Source organism: Schistocerca nitens, chromosome 7 (genome assembly GCF_023898315.1).
Source record: "Schistocerca nitens isolate TAMUIC-IGC-003100 chromosome 7, iqSchNite1.1, whole genome shotgun sequence".
Classification (NCBI taxonomy): Eukaryota; Metazoa; Arthropoda; class Insecta; order Orthoptera; family Acrididae; genus Schistocerca; species Schistocerca nitens.
The window spans coordinates 485,407,166-485,422,534 of record NC_064620.1 but is presented as its reverse complement, the minus strand read 5'-3'; the positions used below and the strand labels follow the sequence as shown (position 1 = coordinate 485,422,534).

The window sequence follows — 15,369 nt, the reverse complement described above, 5'->3', positions numbered from 1 at the left end:
TTATGGTGTTAAAAAATAGTATTTTTTGTCTGTCTACTTCCAGGTACTGTGCCTTCCTCATTGTCCACAATTCCTGGCTCTGTAGAAGGAGCTAACAATACAATAACCTGTGTGGCCATCATAAATTTTGTGGGCAACATTTCCCAAAAAGCATTAAACCTACTTTGATGAAATGAAGTCAACGTAGTTTTTCTACAAACAACAACCTACAACAGGAATTAGTTCATATCTTAAACACAAACAGGATAAATTTTCAGACTCGGGAATATACAAAATCACGTGTAAAACTTGCTCAAGCTACTACTGACAAGAACTGTCGTACTAGATACTCTGAACTGTTACGCACATAACTCATTCTCAGAATTAGCCGCATATAAAAAATTCAGGACACCCAATTACAAATGTAGAAGAAGATCTTAAGATACTTCACGTTTTTCCACAAATCACATGCAATAGATTTAATGGAGACGTTGGGAATTTTTGTAAACCACAAAAAGGAAGGATGAAAAAATTCCCTATAGCAAGCTACATAGTAGTGAATCGATTAATTTCTTTAAATGTTTCTCCTGCATATAATAACTATAGCAAATCAATAAATATGCTCATTCTTTCATATATTTAAGTTAATATTTGTAACAAAATATTATCATATAGAATACAATGCATAATCGATAATTTAATGACAATTTGACCTAAATAGTGTAACACACGAAAAATGGAATACTTCTATATCCAAACTTTTTGTGAAGCCACACCGTCATAATATCTTTGTATCTTATTTTGAATTCACGTAAACAAACAGTTTGAGTGGTGGTTTGCGTTTTCGTTGATGTCTGCGCTATAAGGAGCACCTGTACACGTAAGCAGACAGATAAAAATATTATTTTTTAAGATTAGCACGTAAGAAAATAGCAAGATTTATTTTCTGGTCGCAGTAAAACCACAAAAAATAATACTTTAGGGCAAGATAAACTGATCAGCAGACCTGTAAACATCACAGAAAATACAAATGTAGATATTTGCGCTTGATAATGGGAATAAATTTCCGGAACGCGTCGCGCCATGCATGAAAAGAAACGTAACTGGTGCGGTGTTTTATTATTTAAATAACAAACCTTCAAGTATTTCTTTCTACTCAATGAACTTAACTTTCCTCCAAAAGATTCGATTTGGTTTACTTTAAAACTGGCTCAGTGTACTGATTAAATAAACATGGGATAGGTTACAACCCCGCTTCACTCGTTTCTGATCAACTGTCGCCCTTTTATGTCTTGGCTCTTACAACCACAGTCTGGTTTCTCAAGGTGATAACGACTGCAGACGCTTTAGTAGCATCTCGCAGCACTCTAGAATTAGTTGCATTAGCTTCTTGTATCCGACGCCCTTTACAGATGTGTAGCACTTTCGCATAGCCTTTCGGACCAATCTGTCTTTTATTTCCCTCCGCTAATACTGGTGTCAACTGTCCATCCCATTTCATTTAGCATCTTACAGTTCCCCTAAAATATGTAAAATGATGTACCGAAGTTCAACACTAATTTGCTAACGGAACTGAATTTATTCACTTTTTTCTGCGCTCTTCATCATTACATCACATGGATATTGTCTCCAAGTTGTTCCGAATTTCTTTGCAATAACCCATGGACAATACATTCCTGTGGGTAACGTTACCATCAGCAAACAGTGTGATAGTGGTGTTGACCCCTTCTGGTAACTCGACTATGTTGATTGAGAACATCCGTTATTCTATTACTCATAGTTCAGGACATCCAATGTTACTTTAGCTTGTACTGAGCACGCATCGTGCAGTGCAGCTTACGGGGACCTGTTCGTCGCAAATGCTTCTAACTAATGCCATATTCGTACAGACAATCCTTGTGACTGTATCTTGTCGTCGGTCAATAGCGCAGTGTAGCGTCTACAGCCTTTTGTAAATCGAGGAAAACGAAATATACTTGTTCACCTACATCTACAATTTTCAAGATATTGTGCGTGAAAAAAATGAGCTATTTTCTATCTGCATGCTAATTCTTTCAGAGAAACTCTTTTCCCTTCAGTATTGGTTCAAACGGCTCTGAGCACTATGGGACTTAACTTCTGAGGTCACCAGTCCCCTAGAACTAAGAACTACTTAAACGTAACTAACCTAAGGACATCACACACATCCATGCCCGAGGCAGGATTCGAACCTGCGACCGTAGCGGTCGCGCGGTTCCAGACTGTAGCGCCTAGAACCGCACGGCCACACAAAGGCCGGCTCCCTTCAGTAATATCAATATCGTGCGGCAGACGAACTTAATAAATATAAGTCAGTAATTGCGAGCATCCTTTCGTATACTCTTCTAAATGCGACAGACGCGCACTGTTTTCTCGTCATTTGCGTGTGCAGCTGGTCGCGCAACACAAATATTTTCCGGCTCCGTACAGCCTCTTCATAAGACTCTCTACGTACATGTGCATGCACAGCTTGTCATTATAGCTTTCTCAAAACACCTTTGTTGGCTCTTTCATATCCACTTAAACCGCACCTACGTTCCACAAATCCTATACTATCATTCTTTGTGAACTATTTATCGAGTGCCTCTAGTGTCCCGAGTGCTCTCGAGGCGTACTGTAGAGCTCCAAAAAGTCCATCCATGCCTTTCAGTCCAAAGACGGCATCGGTAAGGATTATCTTCTGATCCGAAGCAAATGAATGTACAGGTAAACGTGAAAACCTACTTAACGCGGAGAGCTTTCTATTTCCTCCTCTACCCAGGACTGTAGCTCAGTAACAAGCGAAGCCTGGGCGTTGGAGAGAGTGAAATGGAGAACCAGTTGACATTTCCCGGCGAACTTTCCGTGCCAGTACGAAGATGCGAGGCAGCAACGATAAAATCAGCATACCTTTCTTGTACTTTCGGGGAAACGACTGTGGTCTGTGCTCAAAAGATGAGGTTATTAAGTTCGCATTACGTGCATGGGTACGGCATGTTGCAGGCCATTGGTTATTAGGCAGAAATACTTGGCGGAAACACTGTTGATTGCACGCTGTTGATTATTGAATAAGATATGTTCCTGACTGATACGCTGTCAACGAACAGTTAGTTCCACAGGTTCAAAATGGTTCAAATGGCTCTAAGCACTATGGGACTTAACATCTGAGGTCATCAGTACCCTAGACTTAGAACTACTTAAGCCTAACTAACCTAAGGACATCACACACATCCATGCCCGAGGCAGGATTCGAACCTGCGACCGTAGCAGCAGCGCGTTTCCGGACTGAAGCGCTTAGAACCGCTCGGCCACAACGGCCTGCAGTTCCACAGGTAAAAGGGAAATTAAAGGAAAGGGGGAGAGCGTGGTAAAGGAAGGAACATTCCGTGAGTGAGTGAACTTTGGTCAATAATAACTTTCTGCTGTCTTACACGTGTTACTCCAGCTTCCGACAAGCTAAATCCTCAGGCATGGAATGCCGACTGGCACAAGGAAACCAAAGCTCGTATGTGAGGTTACAATTGTCGCTGTTTATATGACTAAAAACTGAATTAAGCTGAGAGGTTTAAGCTGACAATGCTCCTCAGCTGAATAACATGCCCAACTTTTTTTTGTTGGTAAAATCACAGTTCGGAAAGTCCGTGGGAAGTCCGAATACAGCAAGCGTCATTTCCTGTTCTCGCCTTACATTGTACTCCCTACAATGTACAGTTTTATGGCCGTTAGCTTTGAACTAAACAACTACGTATTTTGGTTCAACACGCTCTGGCAAAATTCCAGTAAATACAACAACCGCCAAGCTACGGGTGCCTTAATGCTAACGTTGCGATTTGTATTGCAGTTCATTTGAAGTGTTTCATGTTACCAGTTCCTATTCATCACGCTGGTTGGTGACAATAAAATTTGCAATATTACTGTGGTTATCCTCGATTCGTTTCCCCAAAATAATTTTATATCAGCTTTAGATAATTCTTTTCGTGTTTTATCATACATTTCCATTGGGAACATTCTTACGACCACACTAATAACAGTACAGTGAAATCTACAGGGTGTCCAGCGACGGAGACCCTGATTTCAAAATTAAACATCTCGAAAACTTAGATCGATGGAAGAGTGCAACAAAAGGTATGTTGATCGTGCAAACTGTAAGAATTTTATAAAGAAGTTATACAGAAGTTTCGGAAAGAGCTGAAAACAGCATCAGTGTGCGTTATTAAACTCGTTCTCTGCAAGCATTCTTTGCAATCACATCACAATCTTTCTGAAACGTCCACCACTCGCTGCACGGATATGGCACAGACGAACAATGAAATTTGTCATCACATCCTGTAGTGAGTGTCTCAATCGAAATGTATTCAGATGCGACGCAAATCGCCGATTCAAGGTCGTCCAGGTGACTGTCTTTCAGTGTGCCCGACAAAAAGTAGTCACAAGGAGTCAGATGGGGTGAATATAGAGGCCAGTAAATTTACGCAATGACTCTGTTCCCGAAGTATTCATCAAGAAAGCGAAACAGCTGTTCGTTGCGACGTGGTCTTGCCCCATCCTGCATGAACTACTCGTTGCTTGATCGAACCTCCAAGTACAGCTCTGCAGACACAAACTGTTGTAAAATTGCAAAGTAACGTTCACTAGCGATCGTTTCTCTCATGAAAAAAGGCCCAATAACGCCTCCGTTGTATACCGTAGCCCCAACAGTAACTTTCAAAGAACACAATGGTTTCGTTTCACACAAATGGAATTTGCGGAACTCCAAAATAGCCAGTTTTCTTTATTCACGACTCCATTCAGCTGAAAGATTGTTTCATCTTTGAATCAGATGCAGGCAACATCAATTCCTTCTTTATCAATATTATGAGAATCTGCTTCGCAAGGTCATCCCTCTGCCGCACAGCTTGTACAGTTAAGGACTGGTAGCCTTGTAATTTGAGTGGAAACGGTTGTAGGCTCTGTCTCAGTATTTTATGCGTGCTGAAACCCTTCAAACCAATCTCTACTTCGAACTGATTCATTATTTTTCTGAGTAATTTCAAAAACCGTGGCGACATTGCCAGGAGCAACTACAGTTTGCCCGAGACCAAAATTCCCCGCTAGATCATCAGCCACGCTGCCCGCCCGTTGAAATTTGGGGAAGCGCTTGCGAATGGTTTTCGCATCGGGTCTTTTTGAAACATTGAATCGTGTCTGAAAATTGCATCTTGTTGCCGCAGGACTGCGTTCTGACCAGAAAAACGCGTTGCACTGTGGAATATATGGAACCTCTTTCTTCGGTACGTCAATTCCTTTTCACCTTTCAACGATGGAACCGAAAGCTCTCAACTGCAACGAACGTTATAGTAGCTAAATATTGCGATTGCAGCACCACGTGTTAGCAACTTTTCGAAATGCACTCGTCTATCGATCTTATTTTCGAGATACCTAATTATGAAATTAGTGACTCCTTCACTGAACAGCCGGCCGGAGTGGTCGTGCGGTTCTGGGCGCTACAGTCTGGAACCGAGCGACCGCTACGGTCGCAGGTTCGAATCCTGCCTCGGGCATGGATGTGTGTGATGTCCTTAGGTTAGTTAGATTTAATTAGTTCTAAGTTCTAGGCGACTGATGACCTCAGAGGTTAAGTCGCATAGTGCTCAGAGCCATTTGCATTTTTCACTGAACACCCTGTATTAAGAAAAGAAAACTATCCCAAATCTTCCCTGCTGATGCGTCAAGCGCGCATTCAGCACCGTTTAGAGAGATACTGCATCACTATCTTGATTGTACTTACAGCAACGATATTATAATTATTTTAATGAAATATTGGGATAAGAACAATAACGAAAAATGTTTTATCCGCCGAAAACGAAAAGGAAGTCCACTTCTGTACCAAATAATCAACAGGGAATAAACACAGAAATTAGAGCTTGGTTAATTGCATGATCCTGCGATACCCGTTCGCGTGTACTTTATGCCGACAATGACGAGATTCAGACACTAGAGAGTATGAACTACCGTTTCGTTTGACTCCACTCCCCGCTATTATAGTTTAAAGCGACAGCTGTGGGAATTTTATCGGTCATTGATCACCCGACATCCTCTCAACATTCCTCTTCGCCATAATAGGGGCAGCAAAAGCGTTAACGTCTCTTGCTAGCACATGATTGTGCTGCACGATGGTGGATAAGGCTTATAAATTTCTATGGAATAGTGGCGAACTAAGTGGGTTACTGTTGATAAGTGGAATTATTTTAACAGTTTTATTTAACTTTCATAGAGACATAAGGCGAAATTGCTAATCTGGGAACCATCATTCGCGATCGGTGCCAAACTTTTCGTAGAAACGAGATGAACAAGGCTTGCACGAAGATAGAACTTATTTAAAAAAGGTCTCTGGCCAAATAAAAACTGTCCTGAAGGGCGCTAGTGGAGATTAAGCACTAGCCTTTAGACCGTTTACTAATGGATAAATTATTTTAACCGTGGCCATATCAACGCTTCACTTTTAATACACTGAAGGCCCTCTTAAAAAAAAGAGGTATAAAAAACGTTATAATGTGGTAAACGAAGTCACATTAACCAGACTATTTTTGAAAGACCTAGCGTCTCATATAAACGGGTACGCAATATTACGAGCGAAGTTCTATATATGAAGTACCGGGAAAGCGATGGCTGCCCCGTTTGTCCAGGTGTGGTCAGAAACGACCCAGGAAGGAAGTTTCAGATACTTATTTGCAAAATCTGCAGCATAATGACTTCTGGTGTTGTTACTTAGCGGTGGGCGAAACGTAGAAACTACAATTACGCAAAGCAGACAAAGTTCAAGCCGAAACAAGTTTGACGAAGGTGAAAGGGCACCGAGAAGACAAAACCGTCTTATAGACAGGAAAAGTAATCGCGACTGTTTTTAGGACGCTTACAGTATCGGAATGGTTATCTAATCAAGTTGGGATACCGTCTCAGTTGTGGGACTGGGTTTGCGCTTTCCTCTGAGAAAGGTTGATGATAATTGATGAAGACACTTCAAGTAAAATAGAAGTGATATCTGGTGTTTCCAAAGGTAGAATTATAGGCCTACTGCTGTTTCTAATCTACATAAAGGATTTAAGAAACAAACTGAGTAGCAATCTTAAATTGTTTTCAGATAATGCTATCAAAAAATGGTTCAAATGGCTCTGAGCACTATGGGACTTAACATCTGTGGTCATCAGTCCCCTAGAACTTAGAACTACTTAAACCTAACTAACCTAAGGACATCACACACATCCATGCCCGAGGCAGGATTTGAACCTGCGACCGTAGCAGTCACGCGGTTCCGGAGTGAGCGCCTAGAACCGCTAGACCACCGCGGCCGGCACCGTTTAGTGAAGTCATCAAAAGATCAAAGACAATCGCAAAATTATTTAGACGAGATGTGTATGGTGCAAAAAGCGGAAATTGACCCTAAGTAATGAAAGGCGTGAGGTCATCCACATAAATACTAAAAGAAATCCTTAAGTTTCCGTTACACGATAAATCATTAAGTCTGAAGTACAATTACGAACTACTTGAAATGGAACGATCGCATAGACAATGTCGGGGATAAGGCGAACCAAGGACTGCGTTTTATTGGCAGAACGCTTAGAAGATGCAATAAATACACCAAAGAGACTGCCTACATTACGCTTATCCATTCTCTGCTACAGTGTTGCTGTGCAGTATGAGGTCCTTACCAGACAGGAGGACACCGAAAAATTTCAAAGAAGGGCAGCTCGTTTCATATTATCGCGAAGTAGGGGAGAGTGTGTCACGGATATGATAAGCGAGTTTGGCATGATTTTTTCATGAAATCTGAACCTCCAGCTTTCTCCTCCGAATGGAAAAATATTTTATTGACGTCTACCGACATGGAAAGAAATTATTTTAAAATAAGAGAAATCGGAGCTTGCACGGAAAGATTTAAGAGTTCTTTTTCCCGCTCAATGGGTCAGGTGGCGCAGAAGTTAGCACAATGGACTCGCATTCGGAAGGACGACGGTTCTAACCCGCGTCCGATCATCCTGATTTAGGTTTTCTGTGACTTCTTTAAATCGCTTCAGTCAACTGCCGGGATGGTTCCTTTAAAAGGGCTCGGTCGATTTCCTTCTCCATCCTTCTTCATCCTTCCTGGAGCTTGTCCTCCGTGTCTCATGACCTTGTTGTCGACGGAACGTTAAACACTAACCTCCTCCTCCTTTTCCCGCGCGCTGTTCCAGAGTGGAAAGGTAGAACTGAAGTGGAACTGGTTGGAAGAACTCTCTGCCAGGAACTTGACTGTGAATTGCAGGGTTATCACGTAGATGCAGATTTAGACACTTGGAAAATGATAAGTTTGTTTATAGCTACCTGATACGGAAACCATACCGCAGTTACAATAATCGAATGACATGAAAGGGAGGCAATAATAGAGAAGAGAGAGAAACAGTGTTGAAGGAAACAGAGAAGAAATTTAGAAACGCAGTTACACTCTAGGTAGAAGAAACAGAAACTTTAAGATTTGACAGCGACAAGGGTTTGTAAGAACAATTAACAGAATGGATCGCGTCTAGAAATGTGGTTATAAGATGAACAATAACAAAAGAAAAAAGAACCGTAACTGAGTGTAACCGATGTAAATCAGAAGATGCCGAAGGAAGCAGATAAGGAAGCGAAACATTAAAAGCAGTAGATGAGTTTTGCAGTTTGGGCCAAATAACTGACGACGGCTGCAGTAGAGAGGATATAAAATGCATACCAACAGCAAGAAAAGCATGTCTGAAAAAGATGAATGTTTTAAGAATTAAATTAACTTCATGTAATATACATTATTTTCTGAAAGGATTTGTCAATCGTGTAAGCTGAAACAGAATTGTAGACAATATACACTACACACAAGAAGATAATAGAAGCATTTGAAATGTGTTGTTACGGAAGAAGGCTGAAGATTGGATGGGTAGATCCGGTAACTAATGAAAATGCACTGAATGGAATTGGTTACAAAGTAAGTATATGGTCCAACAAAAGGGTTCGGCCGAGTGGACGGATTCTGAGGCATCAGCGACTAGTTGATTTGGTAACGGAGGTAAATGTCAGTGGTTTTTAGAGGAAGATCAAGGCTTGATTATAGTAAGCAGGATGAAACAGGCGAACGTTGCAGCAGTCATGGGAGATTAAGAGGCTTTCACGGGATAAACTAGCCTGGAGATCTGCATCAAATAAGTCTTGGAACTGAAAACCATACCAAAACAACATACTGTCTGTAGCTGTTACCGTTAGTGGGAGAGACCAAGGTTAGCTGGTATAAAGGGCTAGTTGGCACATAGTTTCTATATACTGCCACTGTGTGTGGACCTAGAATGCTGCCATCGCGCTAGAGGAAAGTGTATGTAAATGTGTATTATCCATCGTAAGTTTAGTCCGCTCGGAAACGCCACGAAGAAAGGACCCCGATTTCATCGTTGTTCTAACTGGTGAGTATGTTTTTAAAATCTTAAACCTTTATCGATCTGGTGAAACTATAGGTCGAACTGAGGTGTTGCTGATGGCAGTTTTGGAGAGAGCGGTTAACTCTGGCTGCATGTATGTATCATAATCTTTTATTTCTGATTTATGGATTTGTGTGATATCCATTTTGTTTTTGATGTCCCTGAGAAGCTAGTTTGCATTTTTAGGTATGTGGTCAGTTGGCGTAGCTGTCCCAACAAGTAACATCGAACAAAATCAACAAGACATGCTCCAGAGTCTCAAGAGCCTTCTATTCACCCAACAGATACGTTGAAATCAGTTTTGGTGAAGTACCATGCCCGATATTAGAAGATTGTCGAACACGATGGCAACGAGATTTGCGTGTCCACCATGGTCGAAAGGGGAATAACTGGAAATGGCCACACAAGGGTGCTTCAGTTTGGTACGATCAAAGAAAAATTGTGCGAAAATAGAACCACGTGTTCAAATAAACGAGAGGCCAAACCCTACATTCGTGACCGACTTAAAACATTGAACTAATTCTGTTTGAAAAACTACGCATAGCTGTAATAATAAACACAACATATTTTTCATGAAGAATTCACTGATTATTCACACATTTAAGTTCATAGCGTTGTTTACACATCTAAATAGAATTTACTTTCATTCAAGTATTATTTCTTCACGAGGAATTTTTGAACATATTCTTTGGAAAGGATCTTCCCCGAGTTTTGATAAAACAAAAAAATCTTCAGCTGTCATTTATTTTGCACAATTCGCTACTACTTTCGATCAATGATCATTATCAAGCAAAGCTGGGATAAACGGCAGGAAAGTTATCCCACAATTAAACAAAAGTAATTTCCTCTTGTAGGCCCACCATAGTACATAAAAAATCTCTCACCTCTAATAACTGTATGCGATAATTTTCGTCAAGAAGAATGCCCACACACTCAGTGTGTTAATAGCTGTCGATGTAGACTTGCTTCTTGACATTTACTGTGTAGTAGCTGTCGATGTGGACTTGTTTCTTGACGAAAATTATCGTACACAGTCATTGTTGTGAGAAATTTTTTAAGTGCTATGGTGGGCTTGAAAGAGCAAATTACATTTGTTAAAATTGTGGGACAACTTTCGTGCCGTTTATGCCAGCTAAGCTTAATAATGGTTATTGGCCGAAACTATTACCGAATTGTGTAAAATAAATGAGAGCTGAAGGTTTCATCATGAATTTTGAAAATTATTTGGCAGCTGAATATCCCCACAAACATACCTAAAAGAAAGTCCTCGAAAATTGCTGTGTTCTCCCTAAATAGCCTTCTCCACATCAGATTATACCAATTCATCTCTTGGGGTTAGTTGGCATAGTTGCAAGTTTTTAGGAAAAGTGTTTTTGGGGTTACCTAAATACATATTTAATTAAATACATATTAAATACGTATCATTAAATTCGTGTTTAATTAATGGGTGTTCTGTGTTTTTGTAGTCAAAACATTAAGCTATTCGCCTATACACTAGAATTTCTACAAGTGCTGTACAAAAAAATAATAAAATCAAAAGCCAAAATCCATGCCATCAAGCCCAGTCTCCCCTACTTTTACATCTATCCAACACATTACATATTACTTCGTTATTGCCTTTAGTCGCTTTACATGATATTATTACTTTATCACACCTAATATTCTCATCATTCCATATCTACAAACTCTCTTAAATGATTCGCTATACGCCTCAGGAAATTAAGAACATTCTCAGGTACGTCGTGGTACTTTCTGTATTACATAATTACATATCTCATAGAATCCAGGCAGACGAGGCGCATCGAAGCCTGTTTCCTTCCCTCAATATGAAAAAAAATATATTGGTGGCAGCCATTTTCTGTTGCTGCTGGTGAGTACATTTTACGAGGGGATTTCAAAAGTCTAGTTGTGGCAAGCAAGGTAACTTTTATTTAATGCTGCACTGTACTCCAAAGTGACAAAAGTACATAGTAGTTTTTCGACATAAACACTAAGCCCTGAAAACAATGGGTTCAACATTCTAACACTTGTTCAATTCTTCGATTATAGAAAACCCCTCATTGGTCACGGAGCCATTCGAGAACCGCTGCATAAACGTCCCCGTTTTTGGAAAATCTGCGATGGCTGTGAATCAGTTCCTCGATTGACTGGACATTGTCGCCTGTGATCGATGTCGAACGCTTTGCTTGCCATTAGCGTTACTCACGTTTGTGCGGCCTTGGTCAAATTGTTGGCACCGGTTCAGTACAGGTGGATGCGACATTGCATCTGGTCATATGCATCCTGATTTTCAAGGTGAAACTGCCAGAAATTTAGACGTTTTGCCTGCAAGACTTACTGTCCCGAGACCTTCAACAATGGACTACGTTTCCGTTTGCATTTCACTCGCGCACTGTGGTGCACCTGTTACCCATACCGCACCAGATCTGTGTCTGCAGAAAGCCCAGTAAATGCACTCTCTTCTGCCAATGCCCCACTTTTGTTGCGCAGTGTCTTAGCGTGTAACAATATATGTAACTTGCTTTCTGAAGTCCCGTCGTACAATCATTTATAGGTGAGTTGTAGCGTATTTTTTTGAATTATTTCCATCCTTTGTTTCCACTGTTGTAATAAATTCTCGGTTACTGTTAGATATCGATCAAAAATAAAAGCATTAGTAAATATACACAATTATAGCGTCTAAAAATAATAAAAATATATCAAAAATTATATATAACAGTATTACAAGAAATTTCGTCAAATGTCATTTTTCAAACGTTATCCAGAACGTCTCGAGAACAAATAAATGTTCTTCTAATACAAAACCACCAGACCTTTCTACTACAACAAAAATAAAGAATTAGGAGGTGCAACATTTGGCTGGCTCAAATGGCTCTGAGCACTGTGGGACTTAACATCTGAGGTCATCAGTCCCCTAGAACTTAGACCTACTTAAACCTAACTATCCTAAGGACATCACACACATCCACGCCCGAGACAGGATTCGAACCTGCGACCGTAGCGGTCACGCGGCTCCAGACTGAAGCGCCTAGAACCGCACGGCCACACCGGCCGGCTTGCAACATTTAGCAACGCGACATCAAAGTATGCTGAAACTTGAGAAAAAAAATTATTGTTTGCATATTTACATCTTAATAGCTTCTCAAATAGGTGTAACTGCTGCATATGGTTAGAAATGATAAAAAATAGTTTCTGTACGCGACTCCTAATGAGCAAGCAATATCCTTTGTTTGTCCAAATTTTTATTCTGTTGTGAAATGGTTGAAATATTGTCGCGATAGATTTTCCCCAAATTTGACCTCATGTAGCAGAAGAATGGTCAACGACACAGCATTAAAACTTTAAGTCAGACGAGCACAAAAAGTTGTGGATGCGATCCCGATATCTCCTTCGTATTAGTTTCATTTTTAAGCTGTCTTAGCTATAGCCAAAACTGACGTATACTGAGGTAATAAAAGTCATGCGATAGCGATACGCACATATACGGATGACGGTAGTATCGAGTACACAAGGTATAAAAGGGCAGTGCATTGGCATTGGCACATTTCGGAAATCATAGGGAATTCGGTATTCCGAGATCGACAGTGTCAAGAGGGTGCCGAGAATACCAAATTTCAGGCATTAACTCTCACCACGGACGACGCAGTGACCGACGGCCTCCACCTAACGATCGAGAGCAGCGGCGTTTGCGTTGAGTTGTCGGTGCTAATAGACAAGCGACACTGCATGAAATAATCGCTGATATCAGTATGGGACGTACGACAAACGTATCAGTTGGGACAGTGCGGCGAAATTTGGCGTTAATGGATTACGGCAGCAGACGCCCTGGGCTCGCGACCATGTCGGTTGTACCCTAGACGACTAGGAAACCGTGGCCTGGTCAGATGAGTGCCAATCTAAGTTGGTAAGAGGCGATGGTAGGGTTCGAATGTGGCGCAGATCCCACGAAGCCATGGACCCAAGTTGTCGACAAGGCACTGTGCCAGCTGGTGGTGGCTCCATAATGGAGTGGGCTGTGTTTACATAGAATGGACTATGTCCTCTGATCGAACTGAACTAACTGAGACCATTTGCAGACATTTCCAAACAATGGTGGGATTTTTATGGATGACTATTAGCCATGTCGCTGGGTCACAATTGTTCCCGATTGCTTTGAAGAACATTCTAGACAGTCCGAGCGAATAATTTGGCCACCAAGATCGCCCTGCATCCCATAGAGCCTTTATGGGACATAAAAAATCCTGCACTGGCAATAGTTTCGGAATTACGGACGTCTATAAAGTAGCATGCCTCTATATTTCTACAGGGGACTCCCAACGACTTATTGAATCCGTTCCACGTCGAGTTGCTGCACTACGCCGGGAAAAATTAGGTTCCGACACGATATTAGGAGGTATCCCATAACTGTTGTTACGTCGCGTAGAACTCAGACCATATTTTGCTGCCCCATCCCGAGAGCCTTTGCAAAGCACTAATTTCTTGTATCTTGAGCTCAAATTTTGCTCAGCTGTTTTTTTTTATGGGGAACATCTGCTTAGAATTTAATGCAAGTGAAGATGGTCTGATGGACAGACTTTTCTAAAATTTGCCCACTTTATGCTGAAGGAGTGATTTACATTCGCTGACGAGATTCTGGAAAAACTCTAAAGAATGAAGAATGCTTTGCTCCAAGTCGCTGAAGACTGACAAACCACTATGAAGTGGAAGCAGGCACAAAGCGAGGTGGCGTAGTCGGTAGCACACTGAACTCGGATGCGGGACGACGAAGGTTCAAACCTGCGTCCGACCACTCTGATTCAGGTTTCCCGTGATTTTCCTAAATCACTTCAAGCAAATGCCGGGATCGTTCCTTTGAAAGGGCACAACAGATTTCCTTCCCCAATCCCTTCCTAATCCGATGGGACCGACGATGACCTCGCCGTTTGGTCCCCTACCCCAAATAAACCAATCATAGCAGGCAGTACATAACAGAACTAGGACAATGAAAAGCAAGCTGGCGAGACTTACGTGTAGCCGGCAAGCACGTTCATGAGGGTGGTCTTGCCCGCACCGGAAGGGCCCATGATGGCAGTCAGCTGCCCGCTCCGGCACAGACCGCTCACTTCCTTGAGCAGCGCACGGCTCTCTGCAACATACCACAATAACTCTCTCATCTCAGATCCCGCAACACAGACTTATTTTCTACTAATTACAAGCTTAAAGCTGTAAATTATCATTACTTATTCTTGTTCGAAAAAATATGGGCGGGGGGGGGGAGGGGGGATGGGGGGGGGGGGGGGGAATCAGCTTGTATTCAGTTAAGGAAAAGGAACACGAGATTGGATGTTTGAGGATGATGGGACAAAGGATGCTAGCAGTTAGCAGGATTACGTACATGTGTTTTGTTGCTTGGGAAAAGGACTTTGACAAAGCATGAGAAAAGGCGAGAGGCATAATGGTAAGAGGAGAAAGGATGAAGACAATTAAGTATGCAGATAATCAAGCAGTGTTGGTTAAATCAGAGGAAGGACTACTACTTATCATGGAGAGAATCGTCAATTGGGAAAAGCATATGGAACGAGAATAATACGTAGTGGAAATCAGTATAAAGCTGTGGATATATGCAGGAAAATTAACATTGTCTGTTGGAATAGCTGTGCACAATGTATATGCAGTAGTATGAAATCTACTATACCGACAAGTGCAGTCAAATGGTATTGCATTTTATGTCAGTAGTACAGTATATAACAAGACATCAGCGATTCAGATATCAGAGATTGGAACATGGTATCAAGGCAGTCGGCTCTGTGCTGTGTGTGCGTAAGTGCCTTTACTGCAGATAGGAAGCAGACACCATTGGTGACAGTGCATGTTGTGTATATGAACCACGACTGTGACAATGCCACGCGTAAAACAGTTATCTGATGAAAAAGCAAAAATCGGTGCTTACAAGGAA

The 15,369-nt window shown here is 41.4% G+C and overlaps 1 protein-coding gene across 1 annotated transcript in view; it reads right to left on the bottom strand.

The window, feature by feature from the left end:
• Nucleotides 1-15,369, bottom strand: part of LOC126195345 (ATP-binding cassette sub-family G member 1-like) — a 359,577-nt gene that overhangs the window by 135,019 nt on the left and 209,189 nt on the right. The window contains exon 2 of the mRNA XM_049933923.1: nucleotides 14,442-14,559. Within this exon, the coding sequence (XP_049789880.1) occupies nucleotides 14,442-14,559 (118 nt within the window). The remainder of the gene's footprint in view (nucleotides 1-14,441; nucleotides 14,560-15,369) is intronic.